Raw genomic sequence first — 22,683 nt, forward strand, 5'->3', positions numbered from 1 at the left:
ATAACGTCTTGATAGGGAGGGGGCTTCTTCTGGGGTGTTATAATGGGCATCTGTCGGGACATGGCACTTCCAGCTTTTAATATCTCTCGGGAGCGTTCAAATAGCTCAAGATATTGGATCTGAAGGGGATACTGGTCTTCCAGGGCAGTGCGTAGAGCAGCAAGGCGTTGGATGTTAAATGATCCTTCCTTCACCCATCTTATTTCGTAAGGGTATCTTGTGGTAACCCGCACCCAATTTCTGGTGCAATGCTTCACTAATTTGGATCTGCAAAGGGTACCAGTACTTGGCAATTCTTCCCAAGTTTTTAGTACATAACTAAGTGGACTGTCAGAGTCCAGGCGGGAAGTAAGCGCCAATTGGGCTTCCTTCTCGCCGGGGGTCTGAGGACTATTTCCTTTTGACAAGGGTGCACCCATTTTCTCAATTGGAAGGGGTTGGACCTGGGCAATCTTCCGAAGGGTCCGAGATATGGGAAACCTGGACAAAGCTCCGAGGGAAAAACTTGGGGACACCTGGGGAAAACCCTGGGGATACCTGGGCAAACTCCGAGGGGAAAAAATATCTGGGGATACCTGGGCAAACTCCGAGGGGAAAAAATATCTGGGGATACCTGGGCAAACTCCGAGGGAAAAAATATCTGGGGATACCTGGGCAAACTCCGAGGGGAAAAATATCTGGGGATACCTGGGCAAACTCCGAGGGGAAAAAATATCTGGGGATACCTGGGCAAACTCCGAGGGGAAAAAATATCTGGGGATACCTGGGCAAACTCCGAGGGGAAAAAATATCTGGGGATACCTGGGCAAACTCCGAGGGGAAAAAATATCTGGGGATACCTGGGCAAACTTGGGGACACCTGGGGAAAAACCTGGGGATACCTCACTTAATCTCTATTCTACAACCCACAGCAACCTCCCTGCCTCTTACAATCTAACTCAGAGTCCCTACTGAACGCTTGCACACTTGCAATGCCAGATTGAGACTCTGGAATATGAAAAGATGGAAAGAAATTCAGCGCCCTTGCGTTCTCTGTTCACAGGTCATCTCTAACAAAGATCGCCATGGCAGAGGTGCGGCTGCGCTGGGAGTTATAGTTTTGGAAATTATAGTTTTCAGTGCAGAAGAAATTGCACGACCCTTCTGGGCAAAACTCCGAAGGAATAGGTCGGCATAAAGAATTAAGTGGAAGAAGTCATACACAACCCTTGCCTGGGCATACTCCGAAGGCTAAGGCTAGTGTTGAGATTGAGGGGACAGAAAGGAGGAGAAAGCAGTTTTTTCAAGAGTTAAAGTGAGGAAAGAAGTAAGGATTTGAGAAGTATAGGTTGCTGTGGTTTGCAGAATCCCACCCCACTACCCGTTTTCCTGCTTATACTCACTTCGCAAGCGCGCTGTCTCTCGTCCTTCAGGAAGCTTCCGATTTTGAGATGACAGGAATATCGGGGAGAGAAAAAGTCAGAAGGAAACAAACCTCCCCCCAAACAGCCGGCTAGATCACCGTTGCTTTTTCCTGGTTGGTCCTGCTGAGGATCCCAGTTAGAGCCAGGACTCAAGGTCTACCAGGGAAAGAAAAGCCCCCCTTGCAAAAGGCTGGGTGCGCTTGGGCTTTCAGTCCCTGACACCCCAAAAATCCCGGGTAACCGGTCCTCCTGGCTGGCTCGCCAAAAATGAAATAAATATTTAATTGCCTCCCCAAGGGGCCCCTGCCTCAGAAGGAGGACCAGGGCCTTGGAAGGAGCGCAAATGAAAGCTCTGTACCGGTCGGGAAAAGACAGAGACCACACCAGGATTTGGAAAAAGCAAAGCCTGATCTTTATTAAAAGAACAAAAAAGTAACACAAAAAAACTGTTGCAACAGGGTCCCCGCTCACGCAATGACACGGAGTCAGAGACCCTGAACAAAGGGACTGCCTTGATTCTTATACCTTTTGATTTTCATTCAGATCAATAGCAAGGAGGTGGGGGGGAGCGACATGAGTGGTGTGAAGAGTGGATTAACATAAGGTGAGCAGGATGTTGAAAGACTTTCTGGAGGTGTCAATTTGCTGAAGGGCTCAGGTGATATGTGTCGATCTTCCTGTTATTTAATTTTGGATCTGCTTAAAATGGCTTTTCCTTTATCTACAGGAAAAACGTCCGCAACTGCTAATAATCAGCATGCAGATGTGAGACTGGATGTCTGAGAAGATGTTCAGGAAATGACTTAAATGTTAATGTGAAATCCTATTCTGCATTGCTATCAATTTGGGTGTGATAGCCTGATGTTTGCATACTGTTTTGGAAAATAGGACTGCTTTATTTTGAGCTCATATCTATGTGTATTCATGGTATGCTTTGCAGACCCAGTAGGAGGCAGTGTGGTGGATTGAGTTTTGGCAGCCTTTTGGATACAATATTGAGTAAAAACTACATTTTGAAATATTTAGATTGTTACATTCTTTACAAAACTATATTTTGGATATATTCAGAAAAGTACAGCATATTACGGCGTTCCATTAAAGATACATCCACGAAAACATTTTTAAAAAGATAGCTTCATGGAGAAAGGTACACAGGAATGGCAACAGGCACGTTACGTTAAGATGATGCATTAAAAAGACACACATTATATTACATTCAATGATACGTGAAAAGACACAGTTTATTATTGTTGTGGGATTTGGGGTAGGATGATATCATTTAGGATCATTTTCCTTTATTCCCCTCTCTGACCCTGATTCTCTTACGACAAAAACACAAGCCATCCTGTAGATTTAAGTATCTGTCCATAGTCGCCTGCTTGTTATCAGAGGCCCAGAATCCACATTCCTTTGTAAGAAAATATGAAATAACGTAAAACCATTTTTGCAGGCAATTTTTTTTTTTTTAAATTCAATGTTGAGGGAGGGGTACCACCTGACCTTCCTCCCTCTCTGCATCCGAGCAGTTACTAGTCAACACTCCCAGCAGCAACCGACCAACAGACAAACTGCCACATAGAGGCAGTTAGTCCTCTGGGAATGCTGGACTTGACTGACAGCTTTACAGACTCCGCCCACAAGCGCATCTCCCTGTGGATCTCGCAGCCCCTCTCCCCAGTTCCAGAGAGGGGGGACATTCCCAGACCCCCCTGGAGATGCGCGGACTGAACCTGGGACCCTCCCCTGGAAACCCCCTCCGCCCTCCCTGCAGGGCAGGACAGGAAGAGCTGCCGGGGGGAGGGAGGGAGGGAGGCGGCGATTCCCAGCCAGGAGCTGCAAGAACTTCCTCGTTCCCTCTTCAGCCTCGCTCGCCACTTGTGCTTCGAATTCTGCCCAGCGACCGGTGCCGCCATCTGCGCGCAGATTTCCGATTGGTGGAATATTTCCCCTCGGCCAATCCTGGCTCGCTCTGCTGCTGGTTCCGCCGGCGGGGCAGAGAGCGGGTCGGAGGGAGGAGGAAAAGGGAGCTTCGTTTGGGGGGGGGGAGATGGGGGTCCTCCTCCTCCGCTGGCACCCCCTGAGCCTGGGGGCGGCTGTCCACCTGCTGCTGCTCCTGGACTGCGCAGGTAAGGACTGTGGGGTCTGGGGCGGGCGGAGAAAATTATCCCTTCGCGAACATCTGTTTCCCAGACTTGGCTTGTTTTGTATGCCGCCCGGGGCAGGGGCCGCTTCACTCCTTGGCTCGGGGCTCAAGCAAGATAACATTTGTTTTGCACTTGGGTCCTCTTTATTGAAGAATATGATTATGTAGTTTTGGTTGGTTGGTTGGTTGGTTATTTTCTTATATTTGTGATTCCTCCCCCCCAAAAAAAATATTGTTTGCTTTTATAGTAAATAGTTTCTGTGGTTCTCTAATGGAAAATGTTATGAATATAATACTAGCATTAGTTTAATAGTTGCTTGTGCATACAAATTCTCACAGTAACTTACAAAGCTTTAAGAACTAAAGAGTAAGACCTGTTATTTCTCTCTTAAACCCTCTCCATATGGGGGGCTGCCCCCTCACTGTGCTACAGGGCTGGGCAAAGGGTGGTGGAGACCACTGGTTCCTTCAGATTCCTCCTCACTTTGGGGACTCAAGTGTGACTCATTTTATGGCTCTTTATCTCCCGACCACTGAGCAGAACTGCCTGTGTTGTTTAGCTAGATGCCACAACCAGAGGCAGCCTTGCTCTGAGCTCTTGTGGTTTGAAGTGGGGGAAGCCCTCGTCCTAGGAGGGGGGGGTCTGGGAAGTGGATCCCATTTGATCTTGCCTGAAAGGAAACCGAGCCGGAGGGAGGTAGCAGAGTCGACACACCATCAAGGCAAGGGCAGAGCTACCTGCCCTGGCACCTGGAGCAGTGCGGGGCTGGGGCTAGCTGGGGCAGGGCGGGCACTGAAGCCCTTCTTCGTGTGCTGTGCCTCCAACCTCAAGAGGTCTGGAGGGTAGCAATGCGAGAACAGGGCCTTCTCTGCACTGGCTCCCTGTCTGTGGAATGCTCTCCCCAGGGAGGCTCGCCTGGCACCTTCATTATACACCTTTAGGCGCCAGGCAGAAACGTTCCTTTTTAACCAGGCCTTTGGTTGATTTGATCAACACCCTATGCCCTTTAAAAATGTGGGTTTTTTTCGGGGGGGTTATTGGGTTGTTTTTATTTTGATTGAATATTTTGTGGTTTTAGATTTTGATTTCGTTCTGTGAACTGCCCTGAGATCTCTGGGTATAGGGTGATATACAGTGGTGCCTCGCAAGATGAAAAGAATCCGTTCTGTGAGTCTCTTCGTCTAGCGGTTTTTTCGTCTTGCGAAGCACTATTAGCGGTTTAGCAGCTATTAGCGGCTATTAAAGGCTTAAGGGATTAGCGGATTAGCTGCTAAAAGGCTATTAGCAGCTTAGTGCCTTAGAAAAAGGGGGTGACGGGCAGAAAAAAACCCCCAGGAATCACAAGACATTTTCGTCTTGCGAAGCAAGCCCATAGCAAATTCGTTTTGCGAAGCACCTCCAAAACGGAAAACCCTTTCGTCTAGCGGGTTTTCCGTCTTGCGAGGCATTCGTCTTGCGGGGCACCACTGTATAAATTCAAATAATAATAAGTCCCACTTTGTTACCTGAAACAAAACAGGAATTGCTCTTCCCCCCTTAGCACTGTGCCCCCCCTTCCACCATGGAAATGCCTCGTCTCTCACTGATTCTCTCCGTCCAGGGGTGCATGTCTGTGTCTGTGTTCTATCGGGGTTGCCTCCTGGGCAGGCCAGCTCTGGATATGATGCTGAAACCTCTGCTCAGCTCCCTGTCTCCCCTCCCCTCCTCAAGTCTTTGTTAGTTGTTACTGTGGAGACTCATTAGGCCCCCTGGTGGCCAGAGCTGGTACAGCCTGTGGGAAAGTGAGCCCTTTGGGGGATAAGGTTCTTCCTTTGCCACGCTCTGCCCCCCTTCCTGTGTTTGATATCGTGAAGGGGCAAGTGTGGGGAAAGGGGATGTGGGGCCACCTGTTGAGACCTGACCCCAGAGTTGCATTTGCCCTCCTGCCCCTGCTATCCCTGTGGGGCCTTCTTTCTCAAGTGGGGAACCCGCTCTGTGGGTGGCAGCTCAGACCATTGAAAGATTGCAACATTGAACCATTGAAACACTGATTCTCAAAAGGGGATCCAGGAAGGATCCCGGGACTCACAGGCCAATTAACTTTACATCTCCCTGGAAAACTGTTGGAAAGTGCAGGAAACCAGCAACTGGAATGCGTTTAACTTGAAGGATTTCAACTGTATGCTGGAATCACACCAATTATATATGCAAAAGGCAGAGAGCTCTTTTTGTGCAAGGTTTTCCCATTACCGAAAGAGCTTTGAAGCTCTCTGCCTTGCGTAAGAGACTCTGGCAGGTTCTCTCGGGATCTTGTGGGGCTCTCCTGAGTTCCCAGGAGATCTTTCCAAAGCCGCCCAGAGCCCAGGAAGCAAGACCCAGGTCAGACCTTGTGTTTATATCTTTTCCTCTTCCAACTCTCAGATTCTTAGGCTCCCTCTGCTCTGCTTCCTCTATGTTTAAGGGCAGGTCTACAAATTCCCACAAACCCGGCTGAACTTTGGATCTCCTAATTTGGGGCTGCTGCCTGTAATACAGCAGGATTAGGCCGCTGCCTTCATCTGCCGGACCCCTAACTCTCTGCCCCCTTTTCTCTTCCTTTCCAGGCTCCACTTCTCACTCCCTGCGCTACTTCTACACAGCCGTGTCTGAGCCTGACCAGGGGCTGCCCCAGTTCATTTCTGTGGGGTACGTGGATGACCAGCCATTTGTTCAGTATGACAGTGACACCCAGGAGTATCTGTCCCTAGTTCCCTGGATGAAGAAGGCGGAGATGGAGGATCGTCAGTACCAGGAAAGGAACAACCAGAACTTTCAGGGCTCTGAGCTGTTGTTCAGGGTGAGTCTGCAGAATCTGCAGAATCGCTACAACCAGAGTGGAGGTGAGTGGAAGGCAGGAGAGGTACAGAATCACATCCCCCCCCCCCCCAAATATCCTTCCCTCCAGGGGCCGGAATTGCATGGAAGGGGCTACTTGAAGGAAAGGAAATGGAGGGTGGGGGTCTGTACCCAGGGCAGAAGCTTTCCCCCCTTCCCTTCTGATCAGTTCATAACTGAAGGAGTGGAGGAGGGCAGAGGCTTTGCTCCAGGGGGAAGATCCCATTCAAGGTCCTAATGGGGGCAGGGATGGTGTGGGGTAGGGGACACAGAGAACAAGACTTGGAGGGGAGAGACCCCCCCAGTATGACACTGTCTGCACCTGCACATCCTACCAAGGAAATGTCTCCATTGCCTGCCCTTCCTTCCATGCTAGGCTTGGCTTAGGCCTTCTGAGGTGGAAATCTGTCTAGTTCATTTTCCTCTGGGAGGGGAAGAGAAGGGTGGGGATCTTGAGGCTGAGACAAGCAAGCCTTGAGTTCTGGTCCTGCTTAAGGAGAAGCCAGCTGCCCAGACAGAGGTCTGATTGGCTGACCCTTCTGACCATCACCAAGCCCCTCCCACTCCCTGGCACAGTGTTGAAAGAGAAGCCTTTTTAAGGAACATGAATGGACTGGGTTGGGGGGGGTCAGAGTGGCAACTACATGGTTAAAACCATAAGCACAGTGGGCAACTGAAGTGGGAGGGTAGACAAGAGCCCCCAAGGTCATCCTGCAGCCAGGCAGTCCCCAGAAGATCGACACTGGCAATTATTAGCTTGGGCGGCCATGTTTTACTGTCCTGTGTCAGAAAGGAGCATTAGGCCAGAACTGGATCAGGGCCCATTAATATCAGAAATAATCTGTTTACTAAGCACTTTGGGTGGTGTTATTTTGGGAGTTTCAGTCTATCTGATTTTAGTTGGAAAAACTATGGCCAGTTACCTGGGAGGGAAGGAGCCCCAGTGAACTTCATGGGAAATGCTTCTGAGTAAACTTGCATAAGATCTCCAGCATTTATTAAACATCTGTACTTACTTGATTGTCTAGCAGTCTACACTCAGGACTGTCACTGTCACAGTGAGATTACAGTCAAAGTGTTACTTACAAAGCAACTCCCCCCCCCCCCCCGCAAAAGCTCCATATCCAAACTAGCTGGTGGGGTTTGTGGTTTGTTGTTTGCATAGGTCAACCACAAACCATTGATTGAGTGCATAAAAAGAACTATATCAACTTGGGACATGGTCTTGTAGAAGATTCTTCTTCTTCTTCAATACGTTGAGTAGTTCTAGAGGCAGGACTCCAAAGTAGTAGCACTGTTACAATAATTCTACTTCCCAGAGGGAGCAATTTCCCTTCTCCTCCCCCTGCACACCTTTCTGGGGCTTCTCTCACCCCCCCCCCAGCTGATTTGTGGGGAAGGAGATGGGGAGAAAGCCCCAGTTGTGCAAGTAAGACTTGGTTTTTAGACTAGCTGTGTTAGCTGAATCCAGCCCAGAAAAGCAGGATTTCTGTTGAGAGAGGCTTCTGTAATGCAAGACATTCTATACCCAAACTCAATTCAGCTGTAAGCCAAAGGCTCCTGAGCAGAAAGCGGAAGCCTAAATCAGAAGTGAGAGCAACCTGGTGTCCTCTGGGACAGCCTCTCCTCCATTGCTGAGCTCCCTCAGGCTCCCTGGAAACACAAAGAGCAACAGAACTCTGTACATGGCCAGGAGCAACCATTGCCATTTCCCATCCTGCCTTGGGGTGCCCGACGTAGCTTCTCTCCATGGTTTTGTTGTGGGAAATCAGTTTGGCTGTCTGCTGACCCTGCTGGCTGGAATGGAGGAGACAGGGCTGGGGTCCTCAGCACCCGTGGGCCCTGCCAGGGGTCTGGGGTCTCAGCGGGTGCCGGGTGATGCCACCTGCCAAGTGAAAACACCAGATCAATGCTTCAGATACTGCAATTGAAGAGCAGATTTAAAAGTCACAAGCATTAACATATATAGGAACATCATTATATACCGTATTTTTCGCCCTATAGGACGCACCGTCCCATAAGGCGCACCTAGTTTTTTGGGGGGGAAATAAAGGAAAAAAATTATTTCCCCCCCAGGCGCGGGGTTGGGGAAGCCCGAGCTTCCCCCGACCCCAGCCCCCAAACAGGCAGCTCTCTGCAAGCCGTGGGAGCCCAGTGCTGGCTCCCGCTGCTAGCGGAGAGGTCCGCGAAGCCTGGACGCGCTGAGCTCAGCGCGCGCAGGCTTCGGCATGCAGGCACCTCTCCGCCAGCAGCGGGAGCGCTCCCGCTGCTAGCGGAGAGGTCCGCGAAGCCTGGGCGCGCTGAGCTCAGCGCGCGCAGGCTTCCGCATGCAGGCACCTCTCCGCCAGCAGCGGGAGCGCTCCCGCTGCTAGCGGAGAGGTCCGCGAAGCCTGGGCGCGCTGAGCTCAGCGCGCGCAGGCTTCCGCATGCAGGCACCTCTCCGCCAGCAGCGGGAGCGCTCCCGCTGCTAGCGGAGAGGTCCGCGAAGCCTGGGTGCGCTGAGCTCAGCGCGCGCAGGCTTCCGCATGCAGGCACGTCTCCGCCAGCAGCGGGAGCGTTCCCGCTGCTAGCGGAGAGGTCCGCGAAGCCTGGGCGCGCTGAGCTCAGCGCGCGCAGGCTTCCGCATGCAGGCACCTCTCCGCCAGCAGCGGGAGCGCTCCCGCTGCTAGCGGAGAGGTCCGCGAAGCCTGGGCGCGCTGAGCTCAGCGCGCGCAGGCTTCCGCATGCAGGCACGTCTCCGCCAGCAGCGGGAGCGTTCCCGCTGCTAGCGGAGAGGTCCGCGAAGCCTGGGCGCGCTGAGCTCAGCGCGCGCAGGCTTCCGCATGCAGGCACCTCTCCGCCAGCAGCGGGAGCGTTCCCGCTGCTAGCGGAGAGGTCCGCGAAGCCTGGGCGCGCTGAGCTCAGCGCGCGCAGGCTTCCGCATGCAGGCACCTCTCCGCCAGCAGCGGGAGCGCTCCCGCTGCTAGCGGAGAGGTCCGCGAAGCCTGGGCGCGCTGAGCTCAGCGCGCGCAGGCTTCCGCATGCAGGCACGTCTCCGCCAGCAGCGGGAGCGCTCCCGCTGCTAGCGGAGAGGTCCGCGAAGCCTGGGCGCGCTGAGCTCAGCGCGCGCAGGCTTCCGCATGCAGGCACGTCTCCGCCAGCAGCGGGAGCGCTCCCGCTGCTAGCGGAGAGGTCCGCGAAGCCTGGGCGCGCTGAGCTCAGCGCGCGCAGGCTTCGGCATGCAGGCACCTCTCCGCCAGCAGCGGGAGCGTTCCCGCTGCTAGCGGAGAGGTCCGCGAAGCCTGGGCGCGCTGAGCTCAGCGCGCGCAGGCTTCGGCATGCAGGCACGTCTCCGCCAGCAGCGGGAGCGCTCCCGCTGCTAGCGGAGAGGTCCGCGAAGCCTGGGCGCGCTGAGCTCAGCGCGCGCAGGCTTCCGCATGCAGGCACCTCTCCGCCAGCAGCGGGAGCGCTCCTGCTGTTTGCGGAGAGGTCCGCGAAGCCTGCATTCGCCCCATAGGACGCACCCAGATTTCCCCTTCATTTTTGGAGGGGAAAAAGTGCGTCCTATAGGGCGAAAAATACGGTATATTATATATTAGCATATATAAGAATGGACCAGCAGAAGGGATTTGCAGCCTGAGCTTTGCTCCCTCTCGGCTGAGGACGGAAGCAGGAACCTGAAGGAAGTCTGGCCCTCCTGACCCTCACAGACACGCTCAGCTGCAGGCTCTGGCTTTCTGTGTTGCCGTTTGCCCCTTGTGTAAATACACACACAGAGCGTTGCCTGTAGAAGTTTGCTTCCTGCTCCCAGCCCCTTGGCAACCCTGGCTGTGGGGTGGAGGTGGTGGCACCAGAACTGGCACAAGGCTGCCTCAGGTGGACTGGCACAAGCTAGGCCAAGTGGCCCATATCCTGTGAGCTCTCGCCTCCCTCAAATGTCTACATGTGGGTTGTCATTGGGGGAGACCGGGTGCAGCCTGACATGCTTCAGGAGGGAGGGGAAATGAAAAGTAACAAGTTTGCTTAACATTTGCATTTAATTATTTTCACCAGGAGTAAAGAGTTTAGTACAGGCATAGGCAAACCCCGGCCCTCCAGATGTTTATTTGTCAAATAAATCCTTTTTCCTGGGCTCCTTTGCTGATGGGGGGAAGGGGCTGCTCTGACCCCCCTTGACCTCCTGGGCCTCTTCTGGTCCTTCCAGGGATCCACACCTTTCAGTGGATGTATGGCTGTGAGCTGAGGTCAGATGGGCGCAAAGGAGGATATTACCAGTACGGCTACGATGGGAGGGATTTCATTGCCTTCGACAAGGAGACCCTCACTTCGACAGCAGCCGAGACAGAGGCCCAAGCGAGCAAGAGGAAGTGGGATGCTAACATGGCCGGGAACCAGTACCGGAAAGCCTACCTGGAGGAGGAGTGCATTGAGTGGCTGCAGAAATACCTGGACTATGGGAAGGAGACTCTGCTGAGGACAGGTAAGAGGGGGGGCAGTGGGGAGGGGAAGGGGCTCAGTGGGGCAGTTTCCCTTCAAGCTCCCCTCTGCCGCTTAACAGTCTTCCTGTCTGGACCAAACAACAAACACTCTTCTTGGTGGGGGAGGCAGAAATAAGTTTGAGACTCTGTGAGGAGAAAGGGGGTCACTTCAGAGTATGATGGGGGGGGGGAGATGCTTGGGGAGAAGGGGCACAAAGAAACAGCAGGGAAGTGACCAAGAAAGCAAAATGTGTTTAAAATAAAAACAAAAACAAAATTAAAATAGACAGATTGGAGGGGAAAACGGAAAACCTTTTGGCTTTACACTGGGATATGTACCTATTTGAAAAGTCTTTAAAACTAAAGAAATTAATGTTTTTTTAAAAATAGAAAATGTTTGGGGAACCCATAAATATGTCTTAGAGGGCAGGATGCAGCCCCCTCATTAATACTGTAGGTTAGCCACTTGTGGCCTAGAAGGAGAAAACCTGCACATAGTGAGAGACTATGGGAATTCCCTCATTTATATATAGCCGTGTTGGTCTGCTGCAGTCAAAACAAAATTGAAAAATTCCTTCCAGTAGCACCTTAGAGACCAGCCCCAGGGGGCGCACCTATCAGCCAATCACCCATTCCCAGCACCCTTCTGAGTAATACCCCTCCCCACCCTCTCACTATATAGAAGGGTCTGGTGACTTCTGTTTCAGTGTATCGGAAGAAGTGCGCATGCACACGAAAGCTCACACCAAGAACAAACTTAGTTGGTCTCTAAGGTGCTACTGGAAGGATTTTTTTAATTTTGAAAATTAATTGAAAATGAAATAATTCTAGCATCCTCCCTTTTTGAGGAATGACACATACGTATTAGCCGTGCTTAGAGAGATCTGAACAAATTCATCTTGTTTTGGGTTTCTAATGGGAAAGGGCTTGACATTCCTTCCTTCCTGCTCCCCCCAGCAGAGTCACATCCCCTCCTAGTCCGAGTTTCCAGTCCAGGCACTGCAAAGTGGGTGGGATCCTGGAACAGCCCCTTCAGACAACAGCTACCCAGGGAGCCAGTTTTTGAACAAGGGCTACATTCTGAGGATCATGCCTCAAGCCAAAATGGTGTATAGTCAAAACACATTGGATTCAAGGGCGATTGGGTTGCCAAAGTCTCCCTGTACGCCCACCCCCTTCCCACCCTCTTTTTGTTTTTTAGAATATTTTTGGCAAGTGCGTAAAGCTGTATGTGCACAAGTTAAATGTGTGCAAGTTGCTGGCTTACTGGGCCTCCTGGTCTGCCCTTTCCACTCCAGGGGAGGCTGCCGGGGAGAAGGGAGATGGGCCCTTTCCAACCTCAAGGGACCCTTTCAGGGCAGGCGGGAGAACTAGAAAGGAGCTCTGTCTATTCCTGGGCTGTTGGCTTTGCTCACTAACTATTGGGCTGAAAAGTCCCGGAGAACAGAGAGCAGCGAGTCCAGCATTTCTTCCCCCTCAAGAGAGGAACCAGGATCAGCCTGAGCTGCCCTCAGTTCATGACTTGCAACTTGGAAGGATCCCATTGGGGACCTGGTGGAATTTGCCCCTCAGCCTAGATGCAGCTCCCTGGGACAATCTTGGAACCACGTTGTCATGTTTGAGTAGTGTTAGAGCTTTATCAAGATGATAAACTAATTTAATTTTTACCCAGCCCTCCATCCCAAAGGAGTCTGCTTTGGCAAGCAAAGGATAAAACATCTACAAACAGTTCCAGCATAGATACTGACTGGGGAAGATGCCAAGGCAGGTTGAGGAATCCCATTTATACTCAGTTCTTTTTAATTTCTGGAGATGTGAGATTCTGACTAGGTTGCCCCTTGGGTCCCTGCTCCTCTGCTCTTAAAAAATGCAGGATTCCTCCAGGCTCCCGTTGTGGATGTCTCTTTGTTAACCCCAATGCGGCCCTTTTTGCAGAGGCTCCGGTGGTGAAGGTGACCAGGAAGGCAGACTATGACGGCCTGGAGACCCTCGTTTGCCAAGTCCACGGCTTCTACCCCAAGGAGATTGAGGCCAACTGGGTGAAGGACGGGGAGGTCTGGCAGGAGGGCACCCTCCGAGGATTGGTCGCCCCCAACTCGGACGGGACCTACTATCTCTTGCTCAGTGTCCAGATCGACCCCGAGGAGAGGGAGCGCTTCCGGTGCCGCGTGGAGCATGACAGCCTGGAGAAGCCTCTGGACGTGGCCTGGGAGAAGGAGCCTGGTGAGAGACAGACAGACAGACAGACAGACAGGAGGGGAAGGGGTGGGCTCTGGGAGGGGGATTTCCACCCAGCTCCTCCCTTCAGCAGCAGCACAGCTCAGATGGGGAACCCCAGTTGCATCCTGTCTGTGTCTCTGGAGGGAAGCAGCTGAATCAGAATCGGTAGATTTTGACAGAGATGCAGCCTTTTCTGGCAAGTGTCTCATAGGCCTTGAATACAAATTGGATGGGAGGACTTCAGGGTTGGCGCCATCGGTAATGGCGGACTCCCTTTGATCTCCGGAGGGACGAGCTCCGAAGGAATTGGGTCTACACCGCTGCGGCGAAGCGGGGACCCCTTAAATCGCAGGCGGATGAAGCTTGCAGACGTGGGACTCAGCGGGCACCTTTTGCGCCCCCCCCAATCAGCAAAGGAACCCAGTTACGGGCTCCGGAGTGAGGCGGGGAGTGTGGCGCGGTGCTGTGAGTCGACTGCTTCTTCTTCGGAGCGAAGCCACACAGCTGTTATTGGAGAGCGCTGACTTCTTCCTGTGACAATTCGGACTGAAAAGCATCTACCCGTGAGTAGGGGGGAAAATTGGAAATAAAGAAGGGAAAAAAGGGATTACCGTATTTTTCGCTCTATAAGACGCACCAGACCACAAGACGCATCTAGTTTTTGGAGAAGGAAAACAAGAAAAAAAATATTCTGAATCTCAGAAGCCAGAACAGCAAGAGGGATCGCTGCGCAGTGAAAGCAGCAATCCCTCTTGCTGTTCTGGCTTCTGGGATAGCTGTGCAGCCTGCATTCGCTCCATAAGACGCACACACATTTCCCCTTACTTTTTAGGAGGGAAAAAGTGAGTCTTATAGAGCAAAAAATACGGTAATTTGGAACCGAAGCGGTAAGGTACAAACAGGAAGTCTGCCTTCCGCTTTTTGTAAATAGATCAAAGCAAAGAGACTTTGAGCTAAAATCCTGAAAGAAGTTTGAAAAGGACTAAAATCCTAACATCAAATAAGAGATCTCCCCTCCTGGCTGCAGGAGAGGAGGGGGGGAAAGGTTGGAACGATATATTTCCTGCAGAAAAGAAGATAAAGTCTAAATTCCACCGCTTAAAAACCTGGGAACGGGCTGCCAATGGACAATAGCATGCCGTATTGCGAAAAGCGCTAAAGTACCTTTTTGGCAGCTAACTCTGCAAAGAGAGATACAGTATTTCTGTTGGGTCTCTTCTGGTATTAAAGTAACTGGGACTAAGGGAAAATTGATACTATCGTCCATTTGGAGAAAGGGGGACCAAAAAAAAAAGGACATTTTTGTTAAAGTAACAAGTTGATTGATACTGTGTCCCCCTAGTGGATGTTGGAAACTGTTACAAAAATAACTGGGCTAGGGGAAATTTCCACTGCAAAACATACTTCAGCCGTAGGATCGACCTTGAGTTTTATCTAGAGTGTTATGGCAGATGGGAAAGAAAAGATAGAATTGCTTCAAGAGAAAACAACGAGGTCTGGCAGATCTTTTCGTACGGACATTGGACAGCAGAGAAGAGCCTCAACATCTGGCCCATCAGGGGGTGCTCCTGCACAACTTAAACCAAAAGGCATGTCAACTGAAGAAATTTTAGCTGCGGGATTAGCTAAAATTCAGGAATCTTTGAATAATTTAACTGCAGAAGTAGCTGAAACAAATAAGCGAGTTGCGGAAGCATCAACTAAAATTGATCAAAATACTACAAGTATTGATAACTTGGGTCAGAAGGTCATTACTAATACGGAGACTATACAGAAGTTACTACAGGAATCTACCACGACCCGAAAGACGGCTGAAGAAGCTAAACAGATAGCAGTAGCCACAGAGAAGAAAATACGCGGCAGCTAAAAAAGCCAATGCAGTTCTGGGCTGCATCAATAGGAGTATAGCATCTAGATCAAGGGAAGTAATAGTGCCACTGTATTCTGCTCTGGTCAGACCTCACCTGGAGTACTGTGTCCAGTTCTGGGCACCACAGTTCAAGAAGGACACTGACAAACTGGAACGTGTCCAGAGGAGGGCAACCAAAATGGTCAAAGGCCTGGAAACGATGCCTTATGAGGAACGGCTAAGGGAGCTGGGCATGTTTAGCCTGGAGAAGAGGAGGTTAAGGGGTGATATGATAGCCATGTTCAAATATATAAAAGGATATCACATAGAGGAGGGAGAAAGGTTGTTTTCTGCTGCTCCAGAGAAGCGGACACGGAGCAATGGATCCAAACTACAAGAAAGAAGATTCCACCTAAATATTAGGAAGAACTTCCTGACAGTAAGAGCTGTTTGACAGTGGAATTTGCTGCCAAGGAGTGTGGTGGAGTTTCCTTCCTTGGATCTCTTTAAGCAGAGGCTTGATAACCATATGTCAGGAGTGCTCTGATGGTGTTTCCTGCTTGGCAGGGGGTTGGACTCGATGGCCCTTGTGGTCTCTTCCAACTCTATGATTCTATGATTCTATTCTATGATTCTATGATTCTACCACTGATACATAGACAATTGGAAGACCACAGATCAATGTTGTCTATGATTGAACTGAAGGAGAAACAAACAAACCTGAGGATCAGGGCTGTACCTGAACTTGAGAAAGACAAGCTAAGCGACTTTCTTATGCAGGAATTTGCAGACTTTTGGGATTTAGATCTGGAGAAGGAAGAATTTAAGATAGTGAGTGCATTCAGGCTCGGAAGAGGGGGAAAGAAGACCAAGGTGAGAGACTGTTTGATTATGCTCAGATCAAAAGAGGAGAGAGATAAAATCTTAGGTCTGCACTTCCAGAAGGCCCTGAAAATACACCAGTCAAGAGTGGAGATATTTAAGGACATTCCGAAACATCTTTTGGAACTTAGATCAAACTACGGAGACTTGGTCACCCTGCTGAGAAGAAATAGCATCATCTTCAGGTGGGAATTTCCCCAGGGCCTATCTTTTAGTATCAAAGGAAGAAAGATTAAAATAAGATCTGTGGACGACAAAGACAGATTTCTGAAAGACTACGGGGAAGACTTACAGAAAGAACTTGGAAAGGAGCAAAGAGTACCAGAAAGAGGAACAATAGACAAGGCAAAAATACTTCTTGATTTGGACAGCTTGGAGAAGGTGACACCACCGACAGAGCAAGAAGAAGCATTGGGCGCAGTTGGAGGAAAAGCATGGTAATTACATCGTGTCTCTGCAACTATTAAGCTGGAATTGTAATGGTTTGAATTCCCCTCAGAAAAGGAAAAGGATCATTCGTTTGTTAAAAAAGGAACAATTGGACTTGATTTGCTTACAGGAAACTCATGTGATAAGGCTACACAGAAAAGTATTGATTAATAAGAGATTGGGCCAGGAGTTTATTTCATCGGATAGAGTTAAAAAAAGAGGAGTAGTGATCTATGTAAAGGAGAGCCTTTCACCGAAATTTATTTTTAAAGATGATCAAGGAAGATTTGTGGCAGTTGAAATTCAAATACACGGAGAGAAGTTTTTCATAGTAGGTGTATATGCACCAAATGAGGGGAAATCTGAATTTTTTAAGAAGTTGCATGAGACACTGACAGACTATTTGGACTATAATGTGATTTTGATGGGGGACATGAACGGAGTGGTATCTACAAATATGGATAAGGCACAAAGACAGGTAGTTACTAAAGATGGCAGACTACCGAAAACCTTTTTTGAGATGACAGATAATCTGGATTTAGTGGATATTTGGAGAACGAAGAACCCCTTGGGGAGAGAGGGAACCTTCTTCTCTGAAGCCAAAATGACATGGACAAGAATTGACCAAATATGGATAACTAGAGGTATGGCACCAAAGACAAGAAAAGTGGAAATCTGCCCCAAAACTTGCTCCGACCATAACGCTGTGAAGATGGAGATGAACTTAACACCAATTGGCTCCTTCAGATGGAGGATGAATGACACTTTGTTTAGAGATGAAGAAGTGACTAAGAAGGCCCAAAAAACCTTGAGAGAATATTTTGAGATAAATATGAACACTACAGTTGAAAAAAGACTAATCTGGGACGCAAGCAAAGCTGTTATGAGAGGGTTCCTGATACAACAAAATACATTAAAGAAGAGAACTCAAAATGAAAAGAGAAATAAAATTTTGGAGAAAATAAAGGAAAGTGAGAAGAGACTGAGAGCAAAACCAAAGTCACAAGAAATTTTGAGAGAAATAAAGTTATACCAAGTACAATATATGCAAATGATAAATCAAGAGATAGAATGGAAAATTAGACAAATGAGACAAAAGATATTTGAGTCGGTAAACAAGTGTGGGAAATTGTTAGCCTGGCAAATGAGAAAAAGACAAAAATTAAACACTATCACTAATTTAGAAGTTGAAGGAAAGACCATACAGAACCCAGCGGAGATTAGAAATTGTTTCCAGAGGTATTTTAAACAACTATATACACAACAGCCACAGAAAGAGATTGATACAGATCGATTTTTGGAAATAAATGGATTACAAAGAATCTCTCAAGAAAACAAACTAAGGTTGAACTATAAAATAACTGAACAAGAAGTAGAAAGTGCCATTCAGAACATGCATCTAGGTAAATCTCCAGGGCCGGATGGACTGACTTCTAGATACTACAAATCGTTGAAAGAATGGTTGATACAACCTTTGAAGGAAGTCTGTAATGAAATATTGGAAGGGAGAAGGGCACCAGAGTCGTGGAAGGAAGCGTACATCACACTTATACCGAAAACAGAGACTGAAAAGACACAACTTAAGAACTACCGCCCCATATCATTGTTAAATGTGGATTACAAAATTTTTGGAGATATTTTGGCTAAAAGATTTTAAAAAGTTTTAGTAGAAGAGATTCATAAAGACCAAGCAGGCTTTCTCCCGGGTAGACACTTATCTGACAATATGAGAAACATAATTGATATTTTGGAATTGTTACAAGAGAATATTAACACTAAAGCAGTTTTGATTTTTGTGGATGTGGAGAAAGCCTTTGACAATATTTCTTGGAGTTTTATGAAGAAGAATCTCCAGGGGATGGGGGTAGGACAAGGGTTTGAAAATGGTATAAGTGCAATTTATTCTGAACAAAAGGCCAAATTAATTGTTAATAATGTTGTGACGGAGGAATTCAGGATAGAAAAAGGAACACGACAAGGTTGCCCAATCTCCCCATTGCTTTTTATATCGGTCCTGGAGGTCCTTCTGAACATGATTAGAAGGGACCAATTGGTTAAAGGGATACAGGTCGGAGCCAAACAATATAAATTAAGAGCATTTGCAGATGACTTAGTTTTGACTTTACAGGAGCCAGAATCTAGTACAAAAAGAGTTTTAGAACTGATTCAAGAATTTGGTCAAATTGCAGGATTTAAACTGAATAAGTTAAAAACAATGGGGAAAAAATTAACAGGGACTGAGAGAGAGAGGTTTCAGAATGAGACAGGTTTGACAGTGGTTATGAAAGTGAAATACTTGGGGATCAATATGACAGCTAAGAATGGGAATTTATTTAAAGACAACTATGAAAAATGTTGGATGGAGGTGAAGAAAGACTTAGAAATTTGCTCAAATTTGAAGCTTTCACTGCTAGGCCGTATTGCTGCGATAAAAATGAATGTATTGCCTAGAATGTTATTCTTGTTTCAAACATTGCAAGTTATTGACAAAATGGATTGTTTCAAGAAGTGGCAGAATGATATCTCCAGATTTGTCTGGCAGGGCAAGAAGCCAAGAATAAAATTTAAAATACTAACAGATGTGAAGGAAAGAGGTGGAGTTGCCCTGCCAGACCTTAAACTTTATTATGAATCAGCAGCTTTCTGCTGGTTGAAAGAATGGCTGCTTCTTGAAAACACAGACATTTTGGACTTAGAAGGCTTTAATAATGCATTTGGATGGCATGCATATTTGTGGTATGAAAAGGTCAAAGTGCACAAAGCATTTAAAAATCATGTCAGGAAAGCATTGTTTAATGTCTGGATAAGGTATAAAGACCTACTTGAAAATAAAACCCCAAGGTGGCTGTCACCGATGGAAGCGAAGGCTGTGAAAAAGCTCAATATGAAGGCCAAATGGCCGAAATATTGGGAAATTTTGGAACAAGAGGGAGATAAATTGAAATTGCAGAGCTTTGAAAAGTTAAAAAATAAAGTGTGAGATTGGCTTCATTATTATCAGATAATGGAGGCATACAAATTGGACAAGAAAATTGGCTTCCAGGTGGAAAAATCAAAATTGGAGACAGACCTGTTAGATTCCAAAACTAATAATTTGTCAAGAATGTATAATCTGCTGTTGAAATGGAATACTCAGGATGAAATGGTAAAATCTGCTATGATTAAATGGGCACAAGATGTTGGACATAACATTATGATGGCTGACTGGGAACAGTTACGGACCACAGGTATGAAGTTTACGGCATGTAATGTCTTAAGAGAGAATATTATGAAAATGATATACAGGTGGCACATGACACCAGTCAAGCTAGCAAAAATCTATCATTTGCCCAATAACAAATGTTGGAAATGTAAAGAAACTGAAGGTACATTCTTTCACCTTTGGTGGACGTGCCCAAAGATTAAGGCATTCTGGGAGATGATCTATAATGAAATGAAAAGGGTATTTAAATATACCTTCCCGAATAAACCAGAGGCCTTTCTCCTGGGCATGGCTGGCCAATTGGTGCTAAAGAAGGATAGAACTTTCTTTATGTATACTACAACAGCAGCAAGAACACTCATCGTGAAGTATTGGAAGACACAAGAACTACCCACTTTGGAAGAATGGCAGATGAAGGTGATGGACTATATGGAATTGGCGGAAATGACCGGCAGAATCCGAAACCAGGGAGAAGAGTTGGTGGAGGAAGATTGGAAGAAATTTAAAGACTATTTACAGAAATATTATAAGATTAATGAATGTTAGAATGATGTTGGATTGAGGTTAAGGGGTTTTTAGTAACAATGGTATGAAGGAATATGCAAAAACGGAATGTTAACAGGTGAAAATTTAAAGGTATAATATATAGATAAGGATAAAGTAAAGAGGGAAAGGATTTGCTGAATAAATAAATTGAATTGGAATACAAGGAGGGGAGGTGTGGGGAGGTCTGAGAAACAAGCAAATGCAAGATATGTTATGAAAAATTGAATTGTTTTTAACTTTTTTTTTGGTTTTTTTGTATTTTTCTTTTTTCTTTTTGGAACGTTATGGAAAATCTTAATAAAATATTATTTAAAAAAATAATAATAAACCCAAATTGGATGTCATAGGTAAAAACTGGCTGTCACCTTTTTGCCTTTAAGCCCAAGTAGTTGTGATATCACAGAATGTGGGCAGATGTGTTATTTCTTCAAAATCAAATGCCCTCCTCCACATGGCTGACTTACTCACACACACTCTCTGCGACTGAAAAAGGGGCAATGAACTTAAAAGAGGGAGCCCAGGACTGACTGTACTTCACAGTGAAAAAGATTCTCACTTGCTCCTCCTCACACTCAGGCCCAGCTAGAAAAACTGATACTCATCTCCACTCAGCCCAAACACCCTCACACCGCTGGGAAGATCAAGCAGGGTTTCTAGTAATGCTAGTTTCTCACACACCGCCAGGGAAGCTGCACCTGCAGAAACCAAAGCAGAATGTCTAAGAGCAAGACTCCCTTTTCCCCAGCAGGAGCACATGAACGCACATCCCCACCCCCACCCCAGACTCTCCTTCTCACAGGCAGGCAAGCGAGAATTATGGAAGCGGCCCTTGAGCCAAAGACTCACCCAGGCAGGGCAGAGGGGACCAGGGCTCACTCACTAGCGCTACGGACTTCAGAGATTCCACCCAAACAAAAAAACAAAAAAAAACCTGGACATTTTGCCTCATTTAAAAAATCTGTCTGGACAGACATTTTAAGTCTGAAAAAGAGGTCGTGCCCAGGAAAAACCGGACGTACGGCAGCCCTACACAAGATGCTTTTCCCTAAGGGTTTGTGTCTCCCCTGAAGGCCTGTAATGCTGGGCTCTGGGGGGTCTCAGAGGGGAGGGAATCCCTTCCTCTCAGGGTCCGGACAGAGAAGACTGAAGCGCCTGAGCAGGAGGAGAGCTGCTGGATTCTGGTGGAAAATAAACTCCCTTTTATCGGGGCCACTATAGAGAGGACCTTGGCCTGTCAGAAGAGAGAAAGAGTCCCTGCTTTGCACACGTAAAATCCTCCCGGGCTCATAGCTCAGCACCTCCACTCAGATCTCCTGCTTGAGGCCTTGGGGAGCTGCTGCCGCCAGTCTGAATAAAAATGTCTCTTGTCCCTTTTAGTCAACCTGGGGCTCATTGTGGGAGCTATTTTGGGTGTCATGGCGGCCATCCTGCTGGTCTCTGGGATCATCTTCACCATCAAGAAGCTCAGTAAGTAAACAATGGATGTCTTTGCTGCCTTTCCTGTGTCCTTCTGTCTCGGCCTCCGACTGGGAATGTGCTGGTGGAGCTTCCTGGCAACTGCCCCTTGTATCCCTACAGAGACCCCTCCCCATAAAACACCCTCTGAACATGAATCAAAAGTCCTGTTAGTCATTGCTTTGCGCTCACTCTGTGCTTAGGAAGTTCACTTCCCACCTGATGTTTTAATCCATCCCAAGCCTTCAGTCCTGTACACACTTAGCAGGGAGCCTTATTTACCAATTTTTAGGTGCCAGGCAAAAACATTTCTCTCCAACCAGGCCTTTGGCCTTTTAAATGTGTTTGTGGGAGGGGAGTTACTGGTTTGTTTTTGCTTTATTATGTATTTTGTGCTCTCATTTTATATTTTTATGTTGTGAACCGCCCTGCTTTCTTCAATAAATGAATAAATAAATATTGATCTGGGAGGACGCTGTATTGAACTGAATAGGACTTTCCTCTGAGCAGACTTGCCTAGAATTGCACTGTTAAAGTTCATTATCTCTTCCTCCCCCCCCCCCCCGCCCCCTCTCTGGGCAAATTTGAGGATTATGGGTCTGCTGGGAGTGAAATAATAATCTGAAAAGGAATAAGTGAAGGGACTGGATAATGTTTCCTTCCACTCTCTTGGAATTTGTCCACTGCCTGGTTCCCATGCTGTTGGTTTTTTATTTAATTTCCTCAATTTTTTCTACTCCTTTGTAAAATGAGCTCCTTGAAATGCTCCCCTTCTGGGCTCCCCTTCCTTGGAGGTGTTTGGAAAAGACAAGAGAAGCATCTGCTGGGAAGGTTTCAGCATCTGAGAGCCAAATGGTCAAAATGGATTTGAGTGGCCTCTGGAGGTCCCTTCCAGCTCTGACCTTCTGCTTTTGTCTTCACAGGGCAATGGAGCGAAAATGCAGCCTACGAAGAAACCCCAAGTGAGTGACTTCTCCCCTCTCTCTGTCTATTTCCCCCCAATATGGAGCAGGAACAGGTTACAAACAGACCAAACCAAACCTGGTGGTGGCCTAGTCCTTAAGCCCAAGACCCTGACGGAAAGCTTCAGCCTGTCTGCTCAGCCTGTCTGGACAGCAAGGGGTCCCTCAGGGCCAGGAAAAGGCTGCAGAGAGACTGTCGGCTGAGGGAGGGGCTCCAAGAAGGAGCAGGAGGAAGAGCCGAGGGTGCGGGGAGAGAGGGATCTCTGGGGGTTTAATTTACT

General features: G+C 47.9%; 2 protein-coding genes across 2 annotated transcripts in view; both read left to right on the plus strand.

Annotated features, from left to right (window-relative positions):
* LOC310670625 (major histocompatibility complex class I-related gene protein-like) overlaps positions 1–22,683 on the plus strand; it is a 66,903-nt gene that overhangs the window by 41,681 nt on the left and 2,539 nt on the right.
* Positions 3,403–22,683, plus strand: part of LOC310670616 (class I histocompatibility antigen, F10 alpha chain-like) — a 90,054-nt gene continuing 70,773 nt past the window's right edge. Inside the window, exons 1-5 of the mRNA XM_083426216.1 lie at positions 3,403–3,529; positions 6,130–6,405; positions 10,584–10,859; positions 12,793–13,080; positions 21,363–21,452. Coding sequence (XP_083282342.1) covers positions 3,451–3,529; positions 6,130–6,405; positions 10,584–10,859; positions 12,793–13,080; positions 21,363–21,452 — 1,009 coding nt within the window. The 5' untranslated portion in view covers positions 3,403–3,450. The remainder of the gene's footprint in view (positions 3,530–6,129; positions 6,406–10,583; positions 10,860–12,792; positions 13,081–21,362; positions 21,453–22,683) is intronic.

This window comes from Podarcis tiliguerta (assembly GCF_965153285.1).
Source record: "Podarcis tiliguerta genome assembly, chromosome: 2".
NCBI classification, from domain to species: domain Eukaryota; kingdom Metazoa; phylum Chordata; class Lepidosauria; order Squamata; family Lacertidae; genus Podarcis; species Podarcis tiliguerta.